At 47.2% G+C, this 19,313-nt stretch overlaps 1 protein-coding gene across 2 annotated transcripts in view; it reads right to left on the bottom strand.

Annotated features, from left to right (window-relative positions):
* Positions 1-19,313, bottom strand: part of SND1 (staphylococcal nuclease and tudor domain containing 1) — a 252,010-nt gene that overhangs the window by 12,264 nt on the left and 220,433 nt on the right. For both annotated transcript variants that reach the window (XM_066634033.1, XM_066634034.1), the window contains exon 17: positions 2,882-3,070. In XM_066634033.1, the coding sequence (XP_066490130.1) occupies positions 2,882-3,070 (189 nt within the window). The remainder of the gene's footprint in view (positions 1-2,881; positions 3,071-19,313) is intronic.

Genomic DNA, 19,313 nt, shown 5'->3' with positions numbered 1-19,313 from the left:
TAGCATTCAAAGTAGTGTAGACCGAGGTAGCTTTATTATTATCTATGCTGTACCTAGGTGCCTTTCCATCTCCCTCTCCTAGCCTAGCCAGGATGAGTGTTCGTCACCTAAGAAATTTATAACTTACTTTGAATAAACTTTCTACTTTGAGTGAGTGTGTGTTTCATTCTGGTGGAGGGTCTGCTCATGAAGAACCTGGGCTTTTGGTGCCTGCACTGTCAGTGGGTTATTGAGGCTGAAAAGAAGCAGCCTGTCCCACAAGAGTGCAGAAGTCCTTAAGGCAGGGGAAAGCCTTCTCTCAACCAGGAAAGGGTAAAATACACACATTCCTGACAAGAATGGGCCAGGGGAATTTCCCACTCCATTTCCCACTCCAGGGGCCACAATCAAGTTTTGACTTGATTCCAAATATGCATCCATTCAAATCCCAGAGAACACAGAAAAAAGTTGCTGTAGTAAAAAGAACTGACAAAAATCCAATGCCCAAGACAGCCTAGTGCCTGCAGAAAAGCCCAGCCCAAGAGGTCTAAAAGGTAGTCTGAAGGAGGAAAAGCAGCTGAACTTACAACAGCACCAATGCAAAGTGGATTGCAATGGGACCCTTGCAATGGGGCAATGGGAATAGAATCACCATTGAGGCTCCTGGACTGAAAAGCAGGGCTCCTCCTGACCCATACCCCATCCTGACAAGCAGGTGCTGGAATGCAAGCCCAGGAAGGCTGGCAGGTAGCTTTTACCCTGCCTGTAATCTATCTCTCATGTCAGGCCTGAATTTCGCTCATGCTCATGTTCTCTTCTCTGCCTCCACAGGATCCAGCTGCAAAGACTGAAGGGAGCAAACAACCAAGCTGCAAGAGGCTTGACTTGAATGGAATCATGAAAAGAAATTACCACAGACATGTAATTCTCTCACTCTGTCTTTCTAGAGCAGAGATCCCCAAACTTTTTAGTACGAGGATCAAATAAAATATTTGAAACTATGCCAAATGTTGGAAAATACATACGTACGTACGTATGTACGTACGTACGTACAAATGAGAGGGAAGGGGGGATGGATTTTGAAAAGGAAAATTAATTTTAGGAGAATGAATTGGTGGTGGTGGAAATGGCAGCAGATAATAGCCACTATGGTGACAACCTGCATTTCTTTGCTGGGGGAGGGGGGGTCAGTGGAAAGGGAAGATCCCTAGCTCTCCTTGAGGTGCTTATTGGTTTTTAAAGGTTGTTCTGATTTTTAGCCTACAACTGCGAGGCCTGCTACGAAGGAAATCTTTTGAATATGCATGTAATGGGACATGACATGTGCTCCTTGCTAGGCAGGTCAGAGCTTTGCTTTTAGTGCTTTAAGGCTGCAATCCTATCCACACTTTCCTGAGAGTAAGCCCCATTGTCTGTCATGGAACTTCTGAGTAGACATGCATAGGATTGGACTTTAAATTGCCTTTCTTAAAATTCTCTATAAGCACCCAATGCCAGACAAAACAGGTATGTTTTGAGCCTTGCTGAAAAGCCATGAGGAAATAGCTCTCAGTTCCCCTGGAAGCATCATACTTATGGTGTTTCTAGGTCACCACACTTATGGAATTCACTTATGGAAGAGAATTCCATAAGTGTGGTGCCACTATAGAGGAGTCTTGCCCGTGAGCTGCCACCCTTCTCACTTGGGACAGAGGGGGCACTTGAAGGAGAGCCCCTCAGATGATCTAAGAGGGTGGGCCAGAATGTATGGGAGAAGGAGATCCCTCCGATAGCCTGGATCCAAACTGTGAAGGCTAAAGGTCAATTCCAGCACCTTAAATTGGGTCTGAAAACAAATGGTAGCCAGTACAGCCACTGAAGCAGTGGAAGAACAGTCAAACAACCTGGCTCCAGTAACCACTCAGGCCGCACATTCTGCACTAATTGTAGCTTCTGAACCATCTTCAAGGGCAGTCCCATCTACAGCATGCTACAGTAATCCAGTCTTGAAGTCACTAGGGCATGGAGCACATGGTCAGATCTGATCAACTCAAGAACAGCCACAGCTGGTTCACCAGCTAGAGCTGGGCAAATTCCTGGCCATCACTGCCCTGGTCACCACTCCTGGCCACCATTGCCACTTGGCTCTCCAGAGAGAGCTCAGAGGCACTACCAGTCTGTGCACCTGACTCTGCAGAGGGAGTGTAACACAATTCAGAGTGGGCAGATAACTCTATCTGCCTTGAGGATTTTCTGACCCGGAAGACCTCCGTTTTTTCTGGATTCAGTCTCAACATATTGACCCTCATCCAGACTCCACCTGATTCCAAGACTTCCATAGCTTCCCCATGAGGAGATGGTAAAGAGAGATGGGTTTCATCAATATATTGTTGGCTCCCCACTCTAAATCCCCAGATGATTATCGCTCCACTGGTTTCATGTAGATGTTGAAATGTATGGAGGGAAAATAGAAACCTGTATGTAAACTGTCTTGAGAAATATCAAAAAGAGTAAGAAGGAATGGAGGTATATAAATATACTAATAAATATTATCAAAAGCTACTGAAAGTCCAAGAGGGCCAGCAGAGATGCACTCCCCTGTATAGTCCTTGATTAAGATCATGCAACTAGATGTTCCAACATCCAGCATGAAGCATACTGAAAAGGGGTCCAGATAGTCCATCTCATCTGGGATCCACTGGAGCTGAGACACCATCATCCACTCAATCATCCTACCTGAGAGAGGAAGATTAGAAACTGGTTCTTCGCAGTGCGTCTTATAAATGGCAGCAATGCCATAGGAAGTAACCTCCTCCTGTTGAAAGTAACTTCTACCCACCCCCATCACTTTTCAGCTCCAAGCAGTGCCCTGTGTGCCCTCATCCTCCAAGCAGAGGAATGGGGGACAAAGTTAGCTACATACCTTTTCCTTCTTCTGCTTGGCAGCTTCCTCAGCTACCATGAGGGGCTTGTAGTAATTGCTATGCTCAGCGGTGAAGTGCACCTTTGACAATGCCTGCTCAACCAGGGCGACTGAGAGATTGACTCCCTCGATGTGCAACCAGCCAATGAAGTTCCCAGCTTTATCCATACTTTCCACCTCCACTTCCACCTGCAAGTGAAAGAAAGGACAGAATAGCATGTGAGCTGGAGACATGCCACCTGCTGCTACCTGAGAGACTCCTTCTTTTCTCTGTATCCAGATGCCACAGGAATCCAAGCACCTAGATTTGGGCTTAGTGCAATCACCAGTGGAGCTTATCTTTACCTGCCCCTTACCCAGATTCAACTTTGCCTGTGCCCAAAGACAGATGCCAACAAAGGCCCTCACACTTCCAGCTTTGCCCAAGTATTCGAGCAGGGCTGCCTCCCTTAAATTCTGATCAGTGACCAACAGCTGCAACACTCTTCTGTCGCCTTCTTGGTCCCAGAGGCTTCTGTGGAGATAAAGCCCCCCCCCCACATACATTGCCGAGGGCAACAGCACTTGTGCAAATTCAAAATCGATATATCACTCTCTGATCCCTAGGATTCAGCAGCACATGACTTTGCTTCAGGGACTGCCCTTGTCAAACACATGGCAAAGAAATCGAACATGACGCAGACAAATGCCATCATGTTGTTAGGGGGGTCAAGGGCACAACAGATACTTCCTAGTGGAGAAAGCATAAGCACTTCATACTCGGGGGGGGGGGTCACATCCTATTTCTAAGAGGGCTGCACAGTAACCCAGCAGCAACACCTTAAAGAAGCTGGGATAGTTTGGTTGTCTTAGCATTTGGGGGGAAGATGCTCTTCAAATCACTTCTAAGCCTTCTAGTTTTAGCCCTCTTTGATGTATGGCTGTAGAATTGAATTTTTATGACCTTTGGGGCAATGGCTATTTAACGGAGACATTTTAAATAATAAGATTAAGCTCCTTCTTGTTCAGTCATGAAGCTGGCTGGTTGACCTTCTTGGGCAAGTATCAAATTTTCAAGCTGAACTGAAATGGTGTGCTGAAGAGAAACGTGGATGAGTCAGGGATGCTGGGGTTCTTCCAGTGTTGAGCAAGGGAAACTCTTCGAGTACTTACAATACCCCTCCTATCCATGGTACTTTCCATGCCTACACTAGCCTAGTGGCCTCCTCCCTGCCTTTCACATTGGAAGCTTGTAATTTTCTAGCAAGGAACATTCTTGCTCTAAGCCCATAATACTCTGCCCTTGTATTATGGGCAAAGAACAAACACTTTTATTCATTTAAAGTTGCTTCAATTAAATAATGAAATGGATGTCTAAATATCTCAGAAATTGATGAGGTTTCCAAACAAGAGTGCAAGCTTGCTGGGCCTGGGGAGGAGCAAGTTGCTCAGTAGACCAAAGTAATTCTCCTAGTATCAGGAAAACTCTTCTTCAGGTACTCCCTGACAACCCCTCTTGAGAGATTTAGTTGTCAATGTTTACACATTACAAGGAGAGCCTCAAGGTTTTTTTTAAAAGTAGGGAAACAACTGCTCAAAAAACAGAAATGATGTGAACTGAAAGGGTACATACTGGACTACACTTGCTTGGAATTATAGCCAACTGTTGGAATTATAGTCTCTGTTTCAAGGGCAGAATATATCTGAAGAGGTTAATGCATCCGAGCTCACTCCTCTTCAAAGCTAGAGCAGAGACAGGAAGAGGTTCTTCCCCTCCTCCCATTTTCCAGGGTGCTGCTCAAGCCTTTGTATTCACCCTCCTACCTTCCTCATTTGGAGGTAACTGCAAGAAACACTTGTGCAAGGTTCTGGACACAGCCTAAGAAGCACCTCTTCCTCCACTATCTTCTGAATCAATGGTTCTTGTACATTAAGCACTAGGATGCACTTTTTTAGAATGAGAATAGAAGAATGAACCCACTGAAAGTGATGTCATGACTGCAGGGCCTATGTGAGGAATTTTATTGGGGGGTACAAAGTTTCTTTTGGGCCCCTTTCCAAAGGGGGAGGGGGCAGTGCGGGCAGAGAGAATGGGGGGGGGCAAAATAGGGCAGGGGGACCATGCTGATAGCCACAATAGCCACAGTTTGCTGAGTCAGGCTGCCAGCTGAGAGGTGTGGGGTGGGGCCTGCACCTTGGGAACACCTGTGCTGGAAAGCAGCAGCAGCTCTGAAGGCCCCATTGCTCTCTCCCTTCAGGTGAGCCTACAAGGGGCCTCTGGCTTGCCAGAGGCACAAGCCTTGGCACGAGCCAAAGGGCAAGAGCCAAAGGGCTCTTTGCCCATGGCTCTTCACCTAGTGGATCGAGACCAAGCAGCCTGATTGAAGAACCACGGTGGGCGCAGCTAGCAATCAATTACTTGTGTCCAACATTGCCCTGTTCTTGGCCTGGTCTGCACCTTTCAGGGAATGTTGTGGGTTGGTGCCCCCTCCTCCCTTGTCTTATATTCAAGTCCTGATGCAGGAGTAAGAGAGGAGTAGGGCTGCCAAGAGGGGAGCTTGAAGGCGGGTGAGATTGCACCTCTGTGAGAGAGGGGTGGGGAATGCACTGCTATTGGGACTGGATTGGACAAGGGAGGTGGTTTTGGGAGTGGGTTGTTGGACCTTGCAGACTAGGGCCTTTGCTCACTCCCCCCCTCCAAATCTCTGGCTTTTAACTGTGAGTGTGGACTTTTTTAGTGTCAAATTTTTAATCTGAGCAGGTGCATCGTTATAGTGGCTTTTAGGGCAGGCCTCGCCGGTAAGTTATGTGTTTATCTTCTGAGGGGAGCTATGGGGAGGGGAAAGGTGCCACCATCAACAGAGTGACGGGCCATGGAAGATATGGTGGTGGGGCGAGGTCTGGCTGTTCCAGGGTAAGGAGGGTCCATCGAAGACAGATGGTCCCTCTTTCCAGCCTTCCCTCCAGCTCTCTGACGACTGGGGGCCTTGGCAGTAGTACCCTGGGTCTGAAACTGCTGCTCTTAAATGCCAGATCAGTCAACAATAAAACCTGTCTCATCCAGGATTTAATCCTGGGTGAGGATGCTGATCTGGCTTGTATTGCAGAGACCTGGTTGAACGAAGCAGGAGGAGTGACTCTTTCCCAGCTCTGTCCACCGGGTTTCCAGGTAGTGCAGCAGCCACGACTGCAGGGACGGGGAAGGGGGGTTGTGATAGTCTATCGGGAGTCCATCTCCCTTGCCAGGAGCCCTGTCCGGCAATTCACTGGGTTTGAGTGTCTATTTGTCACACTGGAAGGGCGGGACAGGATTGGGATTCTGTTGGTGTGCCGTCTGCCTTGCTGCCCAACAGTCTCCCTGCCTGAGCTGACTGGGTTGATCTCGGACGTTGCATTGGAGGCCCCCCGCCTATTGGTGTTGGGGGACTTCAATGTGCACGCCGAGGCCCCGAGGTAGGCGCAGTTCAGGATTTCATGGCCTCCATGGTAACCATGGGTCTGTCACAAAAGATCTCTACCCCAACCCATGAGGCTGGACACATGCTAGACCTGGTGTTTTTGTCTGGGCAAAGGGATGGTGCTCTGGATGTGGAGGAGATCAACATCACTCCATTGTCATGGACAGATCACTTCCTGGTATAGGCTTGTTATGGCCTCCTGTCTCCGTAGAGGCAGAGGACCTTATTGTATGGTCCGCCCCCGAAGACTGATGGATCCGAATGGTTTTCTGAGGGCTCTGGGGGATTTTCCTGCTGCAAAGTCCAGTGACTCATCTGAAGCTTTGGTTGATCTCTGGAACGCAGAGATGGCCAGGGCTGCAGGTGAGATTGCTCCTGAGCGGCGCCTCCCAGCCAGCAGAGTCAAAGTGGCTCCTTGATTTACTGAGGAGCTTCGACTGATGAAGCGGCAAGGTAGGCATCTTGAGCGACGGTGGAGGAAGACTTGTGACAGATCCGACCGGACACAGGCTAAGGCCAACTACAGGGCCTACTCTGTGGCGACAGTGGCAGTGAAGCACTTCTTCTCTGCCACTGTTCCGGCCAGCAGAACTGTTCCGTGTGGTGCAGGGTCTCCTCCATCAGACCCAATCAGTGGATCAGGAGGACCACACGGACGTCTGCTGTAACATCTTTGCCAGGCACTTTGCGGATAAAATTGCTCGGATTCGCCACGACTTTGACTCCATGTTGACAATGTCTAGTGATGTCCCCGTAGCACCTGTCAATCCTGTTTTGTGGGATTCTTTTCAGCTTGTAGAACCTGAGGATGTGGACAGGAGTGTGGACTTTGGAGTGTGAGGCCATCTGCCTGCCTGCTGGATCTGTGTCCAACATGGCTGGTTAGATCTGCCTGGGAGGGACTGGCCGAGTGGACAGAGAAGGCAGTAAATTCATCTTTGAGGGTGTTGCCTCTGGCATTAAAGCAAGCAGTGGTTCGCCCCCTCCTGAAAAAGCCCTCTCTGGACCCTCTATGTTGGATAATTATCGGCCAGTCTCAAACCTCCTGTTTCTGGGCAAAGTGATCGAGTGGGTGGTGGTGTCTCAGCTCCAGAGGATCCTGAATGAAGTGGATTATCTGGACCCCTTTCAATCTGGCTTCAGGCCTGGCATCGGGGCAGAGATGGCCTTGGTCGCCTTGGTGGATGACCTACGCCGAGGGCTGGACGGAGGGAGTGCATCCTTGCTAGTCCTTTTGGACCTCTCAGCGGCTTTCGACACCATTGATCGTGGTGTCCTTCTGGAATGGTTGGCCAAGTTGGGGATCGGGGGCACTGTTTTGCAGTGGTTCTGATCCTTCTTGGCTGACAGGTCCCAGATGGTGGTATTGGGGGACTCCTGTTCGGCACCCTGGCCCTTGAGGTGTGGGGTGCCACAGGGTTTTATATTGTCCCCCATGTTGTTTAACATTTACATGAAACCGCTGGGAGAGGTCATCCGGGGATTTGGAGTTGGGTGCCATCATTATGCTGATGACACTCAGCTCTATCTCTCCTTTCCACCTGACTCCAGGGTGGTTGTCTCTGTCCTGGAGCATTGCCTGGAGGCAGTTGGGATCTGGATGAAGGCGAACAAGCTGAGATTAAATCTGGACAAGACAGAAGTCCTCCTGGTGCAGAAATCCACGATGCTGGTGCTGGACTATCGCCCTGCTCTGAATGGGGTTGCACTCCCTCTGAAAGAGCAGGTTCGCAGCTTGGTGGTTCTCCTGGACTCGCAGCTCCTCCTGGATGTCCAAGTGTCAACTGCGGCCAGGGGTGCCTTTGCCCAGCTTCGGCTGGTGCGCCAGCTGCGGCTGTACCTGTCTCAGGAGGATCTGGCCACGGTGGTCCATGCCACGGTGACATCAAGATTAGATTATTGTAACGCGCTCTATGTGGGGCTGCCCCTGAAGACAGTCCAGAAGTTACAACTAGTGCAGAATGTGGCAGCTCGGGTAGTTGCTGGGGGTCGGCAGTTTGACTCTGTCACGCCGCTACTCCAGTGGCTGCACTGGCTGCCCATTCGTTTCCGGGTTGAATTCAAGGTGCTGGTTATGACCTTTAAAGCCCTAAATGGCTTGGGACCAGAGTATTTGAGAGACCGCCTTCTTCTGTATAATCCGGTCCGTTCTCTAAGGTCATCAGAAGGGGCCCTGTTGGTTGTGCCGTCATTGAGAGTGGTGAAGGGAATGGCGGCCAAAAACAGGGCCTTTTCTATGGTGGCATCTGCACTATGAAATTCCCTCCCCTTTGAATTGAGAGCAGCTTCCTCATTATTAACGTTCCGGTGGGGCCTGAAGACTTTTTTATTCAGGAAAGCCTTCGAGGCACTATAAGGGCTGTTTTTATAAATTTATAAATTATGTCTTTTACTGCGTGCTTTCAATCTGCTGCTATGTATTTTATCTTGTTTTAATTGTTCTAAAGTGTTTGGTAATTTTAATGTTTATTTTGATTGTTAGCTGCTTGGGGAGAAAGGCGGAATACAAATCAATCAATCAATCAATCAATCAATCAAACACACAAACAAACAAACAAACAAACAAACAAACAAACAAACAAACAAACAAACAAACAAACAAATAATAGTCTTTGGAGTTCAGGTCTACTAAGCTTCTTGATGCAGAGCCCTGGTCTACCTGACCATGCAGCATTGGCAGCTAGATAAGGTAATATGAAAACCAAACACTCCTAAGTCTCTCTAAAATCTTTGAAATATAGAAAATCCATTGCATAAAATTAGCATCAATGTATTTAGGCTCATACTAGAATGAACCAAAATGAATTTCTGCAGCAGCTGTAGCCCTATAGTTGGATTCCTGAACTACTATACACTCCTTCACAGTTATGGGATCCACAAGCCAGAGCTACTGTAGCAGGCCAGTTTCCTCCCAGATTTGACACTGTGTTAAGGAAGATCATGGATGCATTACTGGGCCCAGTGTGCATGGCTTGCAGCAGCAGAACACTGCATGTACTTCACCTGGTTGTGCCTGAGTATCATGCGCAGGCAGTGAATTCAGGTGAGATAGGAAAATGTCAGATCCCAGGAACTTTCTGGGCCCCCTCCTTTGGCTCCTGGGCCCCTTTTCTTACCCTGGGCCCAGGTACAAATTATCCCTTTACCCCCCTCTCCTAGGCCCTGTATGACTGGAAGTGACATCATCAGGAAAATTTTAACAATCCTAGGCTGCAATCCTGCTCACACTTATCCAGGAGTAAGTCCCATTTACTATCATTGTTAAAAGAATATAAATAGTAGCTTGTTAAAAGTACAGGTCTGTAACATTTCCCCAAATGCAGTTACATGCCATGGTAGCACCAATAATATATTAAAAAGAAAATATTGAAATGAATGTGGACCCACCTGAAATTGGCTTGCAACCCACCTAATGGGTCCTGACCCACAATTTGAAAAACACCATTCTGGATCATTCTGAGCTGCTAGTTGAACCAAGACAATATGCAGCTGCTTGAAAATACAAATGAAGGAAGGAAGACTGGAGGAGGAAGTCACACTGTCTCGATCTCCAGCCAAAAGTTACCTCTTCATAAGGAGCTTTCAGTGGTGGACATAGCTTCCTGAGGCCAGCTATGTATGCAAGGATGCAACCTACCTGAATGATTTTTTTAAGAAGAAAATTGCCTATTCTGAATAGGGGAGGGAGTCAGATCGAAGATTCTATGAATGCTATGAACCTGACAACTTTGTGACACTGTAGTGTGGAGAAAATCTCAGGAAGAATGGGAGAGGGCAGGAAGAGACAGGTTGTCTCTCTTCCAGAAAGCACAGAATGGCCTGCTCCAAACAGTGTTCTGTCCCCTCCCAAATTCTATCTTGATGCTGCCACAGAGGTTTCTGGAAAGATATTTGTTGGATAGGAGAGTTTCCAGCCCAACTCCAAACATCACTTCAGGGGGAGGGAGAGAGCAAGTCGGGGAGGGAGGAAGCAAATATCACTGCTTGGGTAGAAAGGAAGCAGGCATGCTAAATGACTATGGTTAGAGCAGTCATGGAGCCCACCAGAGGACAGGTGACACTGGATTTAATATTGGGTGGTACTCAGGATCGGGTTAGAGAGGTAAATGTTACTGAGCCACTGGCGAACAGTGACCATGTTGGGATTTGTTTCGACATGCATGTGGGGGGAAGAGTTCGAAGCAAATATGAATCAAAACCTCTCCAAAGGGTGAACTTCCCTAAAATGAAGAGACTAATTAGAAGAAGTTGAAAGGGAAGGTAAAAAGAGTCCAACCTCTCCAGAGTGCATGGAGGCTGCTTAAAACAACAGTAATAGCGGCCCAGAAGAAGTGTATACCGCAAAGGCTCTACTAAGTCCAGGAGCTGCCCGCATGGCTAACGAGCCAAGTTAGAGAGGCTGTGAAGGGCAAGGAAGCTTCCTTCCGTAAATGGAAGTCTTGCCCTAATGAGGAGAATAAAAAGGAACATGAACTGTGGCAAAAGAAATGTAAGAAGGTGATACGGGAGGCCAAGAGAGACTATGAAGAACACATGGCCAGCAACATTAAGGGGAATAATAAAAGCTTCTTCAAGTATGTATATTAGAAGAAGGAAACCAGCCAGAGAAGCAGTTGGCCCTCTGGATGGTGAGGAGATAAAAGGGGAGATAAAAAGAGACTTAGAGATGGCAGAGAAATTAAATGCCTGTCTAGTGCTTTTCATACTTTTTTGGTCCAATGAATGCACTTGGAAATAAGCTTCACCTGACCTGTGCCCATTCATTGTAAGGTCTGGAAAGACCATACACAACTATATGCATGGAGAGCTCTACCTGTGCACTTGGGAACACTGGAAAAACAGGATTCTGAAACACAAGGAGAAGAACTTTCTACACATAACAGGGAGGGTAGGCTTTTCAGAACTTATAATGAATACTTGTGCATTAAAGGTAGAACCTGCTATTGTGGTGATCCCTGTGCATGTTCACTATATGTGTAAAGAACATGTGAAGAAGACAATATGTGTTGGCTTGACATTATTGTTCCAGTAACTTTCAGTACCATAAATAAGCAATATAAGTGTATACGCTCCATGAGTTCATCCATCGAAATAATGCTATTTGGGAGGCAGATCTGCCTAACCTAGTTTAGACTGTAGAAGAACTGTAGTCAATGTCAGAACCAACGTTAAAAGTGCCCCAGTTCTATTGGGAAGACTGTTACACAATGTGACTGGACAAATTCCTACCATGTGGTCACGTTATTCTCAAAGCGACTTCATAAGTGGTGTTTTTCCTCCATGGAGATAATGACCATGTAGGAAAGATGCCATGTATTAAACAGGCCTAAGTTTTATTGTTGCCCTGCAACACACACAATGCATTTTCCGTTACATGTAATATTGTGCAACCTCAACATTTATAAAATTTAGCGCTGTTGGCTTTTCTGCAGTTCAGCAGTAGTTTGCAGCAGCCCTTAAAAATATATGAGCTATTATTCCAAATGCTGGTTTTGTGCCAAGTTTCCAATTAGCGACTGCCATTTTATTAACTAGACTAGAGTTTCTCAACTGTAGGTCGCAACCTGAGGTCAGGTGGGTTGTGGAAAGATGCAGGCGGTCATCTTGGAAACTGTCCAATTAGGCAGCCGGTGCCATCTTGGAAGCTGGAACTGCATTTGCCTAAGCTTTCTGTGTGTGAATAAATTTACGTAAATGAATATATTAGAGATGGAACTTATATGAATGCATGAAGGTCTTGCAATAGCTCAAGGCCTATAAAAGACCTTTAATAAAGCAAGGCTGGCCTTTCCTTCACTGCTGCTGCTGCTGTATCACAGATGTGAAACAGCAAGCAGTAGAGAAAGCCCTCGTCCCACAGCTCATGCAAGAGGTACTAAGGTCACCCTCATGCTAAGAGCAGTTGTGTTGGGCCAGCATGGGCTCCAGCAGGTCTCTGGAGGGCCAGAGGCTCATTGGAAACTGGGGGCTCCCCACAGGCCAGATTGGGAGTCCCTGAGGTCTGCAAGTGGCCCATGGGCCGGGGTTTGGGCACCCCTGCCTTTAACTAATCCAAAAAGATGCATACTGTATTACCAAATAGCATCCTGAGAATGAAATATTGGAGCATGCAGAGGGGGGGGAAAAAGTCAAAGAACAAAAGAGGTGGAAGGCCCGTGTTCAGGAAGTTTCATATATTCTCAGTCACTCCCTCCCTTCCCTGGATCCTGAGATCCTGGGAGAGGTTTACTGTACAAGCTGGAATTGTACTTCTCAGAGGTGGTCCAATCACAGCCTGACTTTCCATGTGCCTAAGGTAAAATCCAGCCTTCCCTGCACCCTCCCTAGCCTGCAGCCATATTTGATAAAAAGCTATCTCTTCATCCATGTGTTTGGTGGATGGCCAAACACAGGGCCATCTTGACAGTGACATCACCTCACCACTGTGACCAACAAATTGCTAGTCCTTAGAGATTGAATAGGTGGATCAGTTGGCTTTCTCAATGCCGCTTTCTCAATGCCACTTGCCATTTGGGAGTGACAATCCCTTCCACACTGGGAGCAAGTGCAGTCTGTCCCTGGTCTGTCTCCCTGGCTGTGGGCCTTCCTTCTTTGCCTCTTAGCCTCAGACTGTTGGCCAAGTTTCTCTTCAAACTTGGAAAGGCCATGCTGCACAGCCTGCCTCCAAGCGGGTCGCTCAGAGGCCAGGGTTTCCCACCTGTTGAGGTCCACTCCTAAGGCCTTCAGATCCCTCTTGCAGATGCCCTTGTATCGCAGCTGTGGTCTACCTGTAGGGCGCTTTCCCTGCACGAGTTCTCCATAGAGGAGATCCTTTGGGATCCGGCCATCATCCATTCTCATGACATGACTGAGCCAACGCAGGCATCTTGTTTCAGCAGTGCATACATGCTAGGGATTCCAGCTCGTTCCAGGACTGTGTTTTTTGGAACTTTGTCCTGCCAGGTGATGCCGAGGATGCGTCGGAGGCAGCGCATGTGGAAAGCATTCAGTTTCCTCTCCTGTTGTGAGCGAAGAGTCCATGACTCACTGCAGTACAGAAGTGTACTCAGGACGCAAGCTCTGTAGACCTGGATCTTGGTATGTTCCGTCAGCTTCTTGTTAGACCAGACTCTCTTTGTGAGTCTGGAAAACGTGGTAGCTGCTTTACCAATGCATTTGTTTAGCTTAGTATAGAGCGTGTCGGAGATCGTTGAGCCAAGGTACACAAAGTCATGGATAACCTCCAGTTCATGTGCAGAGAGTGAAATGCAGGGAGGTGAGTCCACATCCTGAACCATGACCTGTGTTTTCTTAAGGCTGATCGTCAGTCCAAAATCTTGGCAGGCCTTGCTAAAACGATCCATCAGCTGCTGGAGATCTTTGGCAGAGTGGGTAGTGACAGCTGCATCGTCGGCAAAGAGGAAGTCGTGCAGACATTTCAGCTGGACTTTGGACTTTGCCCTCAATCTGGAGAGGTTGAAGAGCTTTCCGTCTGATCTGGACCGGAGATAGATGCTTTCTGTTGCAGTTCCAAAGGCATGCTTCAGCAGGACAGCGAAGAAAATCCCAAACAAGGTTGGTGCAAGAACACAGCCCTGCTTCACTCCGCTTTGGATGTCAAAGGGGTCTGATGTGGAGCCATCGAAAACAACAGTGCCCTTCATGCCCTTGTGGAAAGATCTGATGAGGCTAAGGAGCCTGAGTGGACATCCGATCTTGGGGAGAATCTTGGGGAGATCTTGGGGAGCTGACCAGGTCGAAAAAGCCTTTGTGAGGTCTATGAAGGCTATAAAGAGTGGCTGTCATTGTTCCCTGCATTTCTCCTGCAGTTGTCTAAGGGAGAATACCATGTCAGTGGTGGACCTGTTGGCTCGGAATCTGCACTGTGATTCTGGATAGACACTCTCTGCAAGTACCTGGAGCCTCTTTAGTGCGACTCGGGCAAACAGCTTTCCTACAATGCTAAGGAGAGAGATGCCTTGGTAGTTGTTGCAGTCACCCCTGTTGCCTTTGTTCTTGTACAGCATGATGTTTGCATCCCTCATGTCTTGAGGTACTCCACCTTTTCTCCAGCAGACACAGAGGATTTCATGCAGCTCAGTGACGATGATCTCTCTGCAGCACTTTAGGACTTCAGCAGGGATGCTGTCTTTTCCAGGTGCCTTGCCAAAGGCAAGGGAGTCCAGGGCCACGTGAAGTTCTTCTAGGGTTGGTTCACTGTCAAGCTCCTTCAGCACAGGCAGGCACTCAATGTTGTTCAGCGCTTCTTTGATGACTACATTTTCTCTGGAATATAGCTCAGAGTAGTGCTGCACCCAGCGTTCCATCTGCTGCACCCAATCCTGGATGACCTCACCTGCGGCAGACTTCAGAGGGGCAATTTTCTTCTGTGTTGGATCCAGGGCCAGCTTGATACCATCATACATGCCCTTGACGTTGCCCGTGTCAGCTGCTATCTGTATCTGGGAACAGAGCTGGAGCCAGTAGTCGTTAGCACATCTCCTGGCAGTCTGCTGGACTTTGCTGCGAGCAGCTTGGAGGACCTGCAGGTTGCGCTCACTGGGACAGACCTTGTATGCTGCTTGAGCTCTCCTCTTTTCCTCAATGACCGGTGTCAGCTCCTCAGAGTGGGCTTCAAACCAGTTTGCTGTCTTGTTGGTCTTCTTGCAGAATATGAACAAGGCGGTGTTGTAAACGGCATTCTTGAAATGTTCCCATCTGTTGGATGCATTTGTGCTGGCCGGGCCTGGAAGAGATTCCTCAAGTGCTGATGCCAATTCCTCCACTTTTCTCTGATCCCGGGTCTTGCTGGTATCAATGCGAGGTCTTCCTTCCTTTTTCGTGTGATACAGTCTCTTTGTTTGCAACTCAATGTGATCATAAAGCTGTGAGAGCTCCAAGCATCTAGGTTCAACAAAGTTGTGAGGAAACCCTAAGTACTGCCTCAAAACTGCACTCTTGCTGAGTGAACAGTACTGCTCTGGACTTCCCCTTGGTATGGCAAATATGCAAGGGGGTTGCTGCTACTTCCGCAACACAATCCACTCATTATGTGGCCCTTCAGATCTTTCTTAAGCTAACATCAGCCTGAATAAGTTGCCCTGAATCCAAGAGAAGATGCAGACTTCTGGAAAGCTAATGGTTGCTACTCAGACTCTCATTTGCATATTTTCAGGGGCCAAATGAGGGGAAAACTAGCAGCATCATTGTTGTGCAGAATGAATTATTGTGGGGCAGTGGAAATGTGCTTGGAGATGCACACATCTACTTTCTACCAAAGCAGACCAGTGATTTATCTAGCCTTCACTGATTGGTGGCTGCACTTTGTCAATGAAAGCTGGGGTGATCTTTCCCATTCCTCCCTGCAGATGCTGCCAAGATATGAGCCTGGGACCATCCACATGCAAAGCAGTGACCATCTGATTTTGAATAAAGTCCTGGCTCAAGTTTCATATTTATTTTTTCCATTTATTTTTTCTAGGTAAGGAAGCAGTCAAGAGAGGCTGTGATTTGACCCAAAGGAAGTCCCCCACCCTTTTTGCATTGGCTTCTTTTGAAATTATTAGGGAGTTAAAAAAGTGATGGGGTGGGGGGCAGCTTGAAAAGGGAGTTTGAGTTAGTGTCTGCATGATACATGAGAGGCATGATTTCTAACTGTAGGATGCCATTCTAATAAGTAACACAAACCTTTCGAATTTCCAGGGCCTCACCTCTGAATGCAGTTAATGTGCTACAGAAGAAGCAGCATGAGTGAGTAAGAGAACCACTTTTAAATGCAGCTAGTGCTGCATAGTTATTACAAGACTGAGCAGTGTATTTGTCTTCCCACAGGGCTGTAGGAAGTGTCTGTCTCTATCTCAGCTTCACCCACATCCAATTGCAAAAAGGGACTAAAAACACCAGTCTACCTTAAACAATTGCTCTCAGAATTACATTATCTCAGGATGAAAAATATTAAGCAAGAATAAACTTTAGTGTCTGTAATGTGGACTTTTCATTTGCAGAATAAATGTGAGAAACATGAAAACCATTTTATATTCCTTATTAAAAGATCCTTTGTTGACTGCAACAAACAAAATTATCAGCGGTATAATAACAGAATAATCAGTGGTATCACCCTAGCATAGTTTCAAGAACTCTGAAAGAAAAGAAACATCTGCATTACTCCAGGCTGGCATTAGATCAGAGGCATTCCTGGGGGTTCTGGCGCTGAAGGCAACCTCCCTTTTCTGTCCCCACAGCCCCTTTTCCACTCCCTATCCCAACCCAGAAGTAATTGCAGTGGTGTCAGCATCACCACAATTAATTCTATGTGGCTACCTTCTCCATTCCAATGTGAATCGCTGGTACATTCCATATTTCTTCCTTTAATGCAAGAGCTCATGTGGAGGAAGGTGCTGGTATGGAAGCCAGTTCTATTGGCAGCAGACGGGAAGCCAGTGCTACAGGCTGATCCATAGATTGCCCTCATCAGCAACCTCCAGCAGGGTAGTCTGTAATTGTGGGTCAATTTCAATTTTAAAAAAGCAGGATTGGTTGGTTAGCCAATCAAAAAATAGAATGCTTGCATTAGCAAGCTCTGGGGAGGCAGCTATAAGAGTTGCTTCTTTTCTATTAAAAAAAAAAAAAAGCCAGCAAGCAAGAAGTCTGCACAGTGGACTGGCTTTCCAAAGCACCAGGAGTAACCATTTTCTATTTGCTTCAGGAGGCCTGAGCTGAGTTCTCCCCAGTTTCAAGTGGGGGAAGAAGAGGTGAGTTAAAAAAAAATTATTGAGGGGGTGGGAGAAACAGAGTGTACCAGAAACCTGAACTTGCTCTCTCTCTCTCTCTCTCTCTCTCTCTCTCTCTCTCTCTCTCTTTTGCCTGAATCTCACTGCATGTCCTTGCTGGAGACTTCAGGTGCTCTTCAGGAGCAAACAAGGAGAGGCTGGTGATGTCATAGAACAGGGGTCTCCAAACTTTTTGGCCAGAGGGCCGCATGAAATATCTGGCGCAGTGCTGAGGGCCGGAAAAAAATTTAAATATAAAATTTAAATAAATAAATTAGAGATGGAACTTTGATGAATGAATAAATGAATGAATGGGCTCATTCACTCAGCCTCTCCGGCCCTCAGAACACCCTCCAGATGCAATCAGAGCACAGCTCTGGTCATGTTCAGTCGAGTGGGCCAGAGGCTTTCAGGGGACAAGAGTCTGGTCATGGGCCGGATAGAGGCTCACTGTGGGCCGCATCTGGCCCCCAGGCCTGGGTTTGGAGACCCCTGTCATAGAACCTTCATTTGGGTGGGGGAGGGATTGCATGTCTGGTTCAATTCCTTCCTGAAGAGAGAAGGGCAAAAAATTGTCAGAGGCACAGCACAACACTGCAGCCAGCTCTCCTGGCTGAATAGATTCTGCTGTGGGAAGGTAACTGTTCCATAGTTCCACAACTGCACCTCCCAAAACTAGCAGATCATATTCCTTTCCAAGATATTAGCATGGCAAAGGGCCTAGCAGTTCAATGTGACAGGTCAAGCCAGAGACAGTTGCTGAAACACCAATTGCTGGCTGCCTCCAATACCAAGGCAAGAAGAGGTGAAGGTTTTGGGTTGGCAGCAAGAGGAGCCCAGATTCACCTACCACCCCCCCTCCCCCAAAAGAAAGACTGCTGGATGAGAGCCCTTAAAGAGACAGGCATATTCCACTCTAACCTGACTTGTTGCTCACCAAAGGTTCAGATAGTAACACTGTGTTTGTGTTGGGAGAAGTGGAAACAATCAGAGCTTGAACATATGAGTGCAAACGTGTGCATAAAAGGGAGATGGCTTCCTACCTCCAGACCAGCAGTGATGAACCAGGGTCACCCAGGCTCCAGCAGCCTGCTGCTGCTCTGCCAAATAGAAGTGCAGTTGAGCCCTGCCAGGAGGTGGAAACTGGGCATCACCTTCCCCACTGGAAAGCAGCCATCTCCTTAAAGGGCTCACACAAGGCCCTTTAAAAACCTTTCCTGAAGTGGCTTCTGGTCAACTACATAGGCACACAGGTGCTGTGGTAACCAGTTCCAGTTAATCAACTCCCATGAGGAGTGAGACTTGGTGGGTAGCCCTGAGGAGATGGGGGGGGGGCAGGCAACAAAATCCCCAGGACTTGGGATTCCAGGGGGCCCAGCCATGACAAAACAAACTATATGGAACCTCAGTTTCAGCCTATTCGGGGCTGATTTCCTTTCAATGCACTTCCATTCCCTCAGTGCATTCAGGAGACTGTAGTTTGACAAAAGTAGCTCTCAGATTCCTTACCGAACTACAGGGATACCAGAATGTATTGCGAGGAGAAGTGCATTGAAAGTGGATTAAAGTTGTAATGGAAATGAAGCTGAGGCCTTCTCCTTAATCACCTATATATACTATTACTTTAATTCAAATGTAGGAAAGTGAAACAAACAAGACCAGAACTACTAGACCCCAGCAATAGGTCATCCCTAGTTAAGTTCACATACTTCCCAGGCCCCAAAAGTCAGCTCATTCCTTTTTCTAGTTTGTGCCTAGAACACATGGTATTGGATCTATTTGTGCATTGGTATTGTTAGAAGGAGAAATTAACAGCACATAGTACCTATAAGAAGTACCTACATAGAAGTACTATAAGAAGAGAAAGGAGAAAAAAATAGGCAAGTTTATTTCACCTGGACTATTGTTTCAAAATCTTCACATAATAATGAGAAAGATTGTGAAAGGTGAATACCTATGCATTATTAGAAGAAAAACCAAATGAGGGAGACTTTGCAGAGGCAGAAGAGCCCAATGCTATACATGTCTACTCCGAAGTAAGTCCCATTATAGTCAATGGAATTTACTCCCAAATAAGTGTGGATAGGATTGCAGCTGAAAAGAAATGCAATAGTATTACTCAAAGAAGGTCAGAGGTTGGTGGGGATGAGAGAAGGCCCTTTCAAACAGTCTGTGTGGCAGTCCTTCAGACAGCCTGTATATATATATATATATATATATATATATCTATATACATCTATATCTATA

The sequence above is a fragment of the Tiliqua scincoides genome, chromosome 7, assembly GCF_035046505.1.
Source record: "Tiliqua scincoides isolate rTilSci1 chromosome 7, rTilSci1.hap2, whole genome shotgun sequence".
NCBI lineage: Eukaryota > Metazoa > Chordata > Lepidosauria > Squamata > Scincidae > Tiliqua > Tiliqua scincoides.
This window is presented reverse-complemented; position numbering and strand designations above follow the sequence as displayed.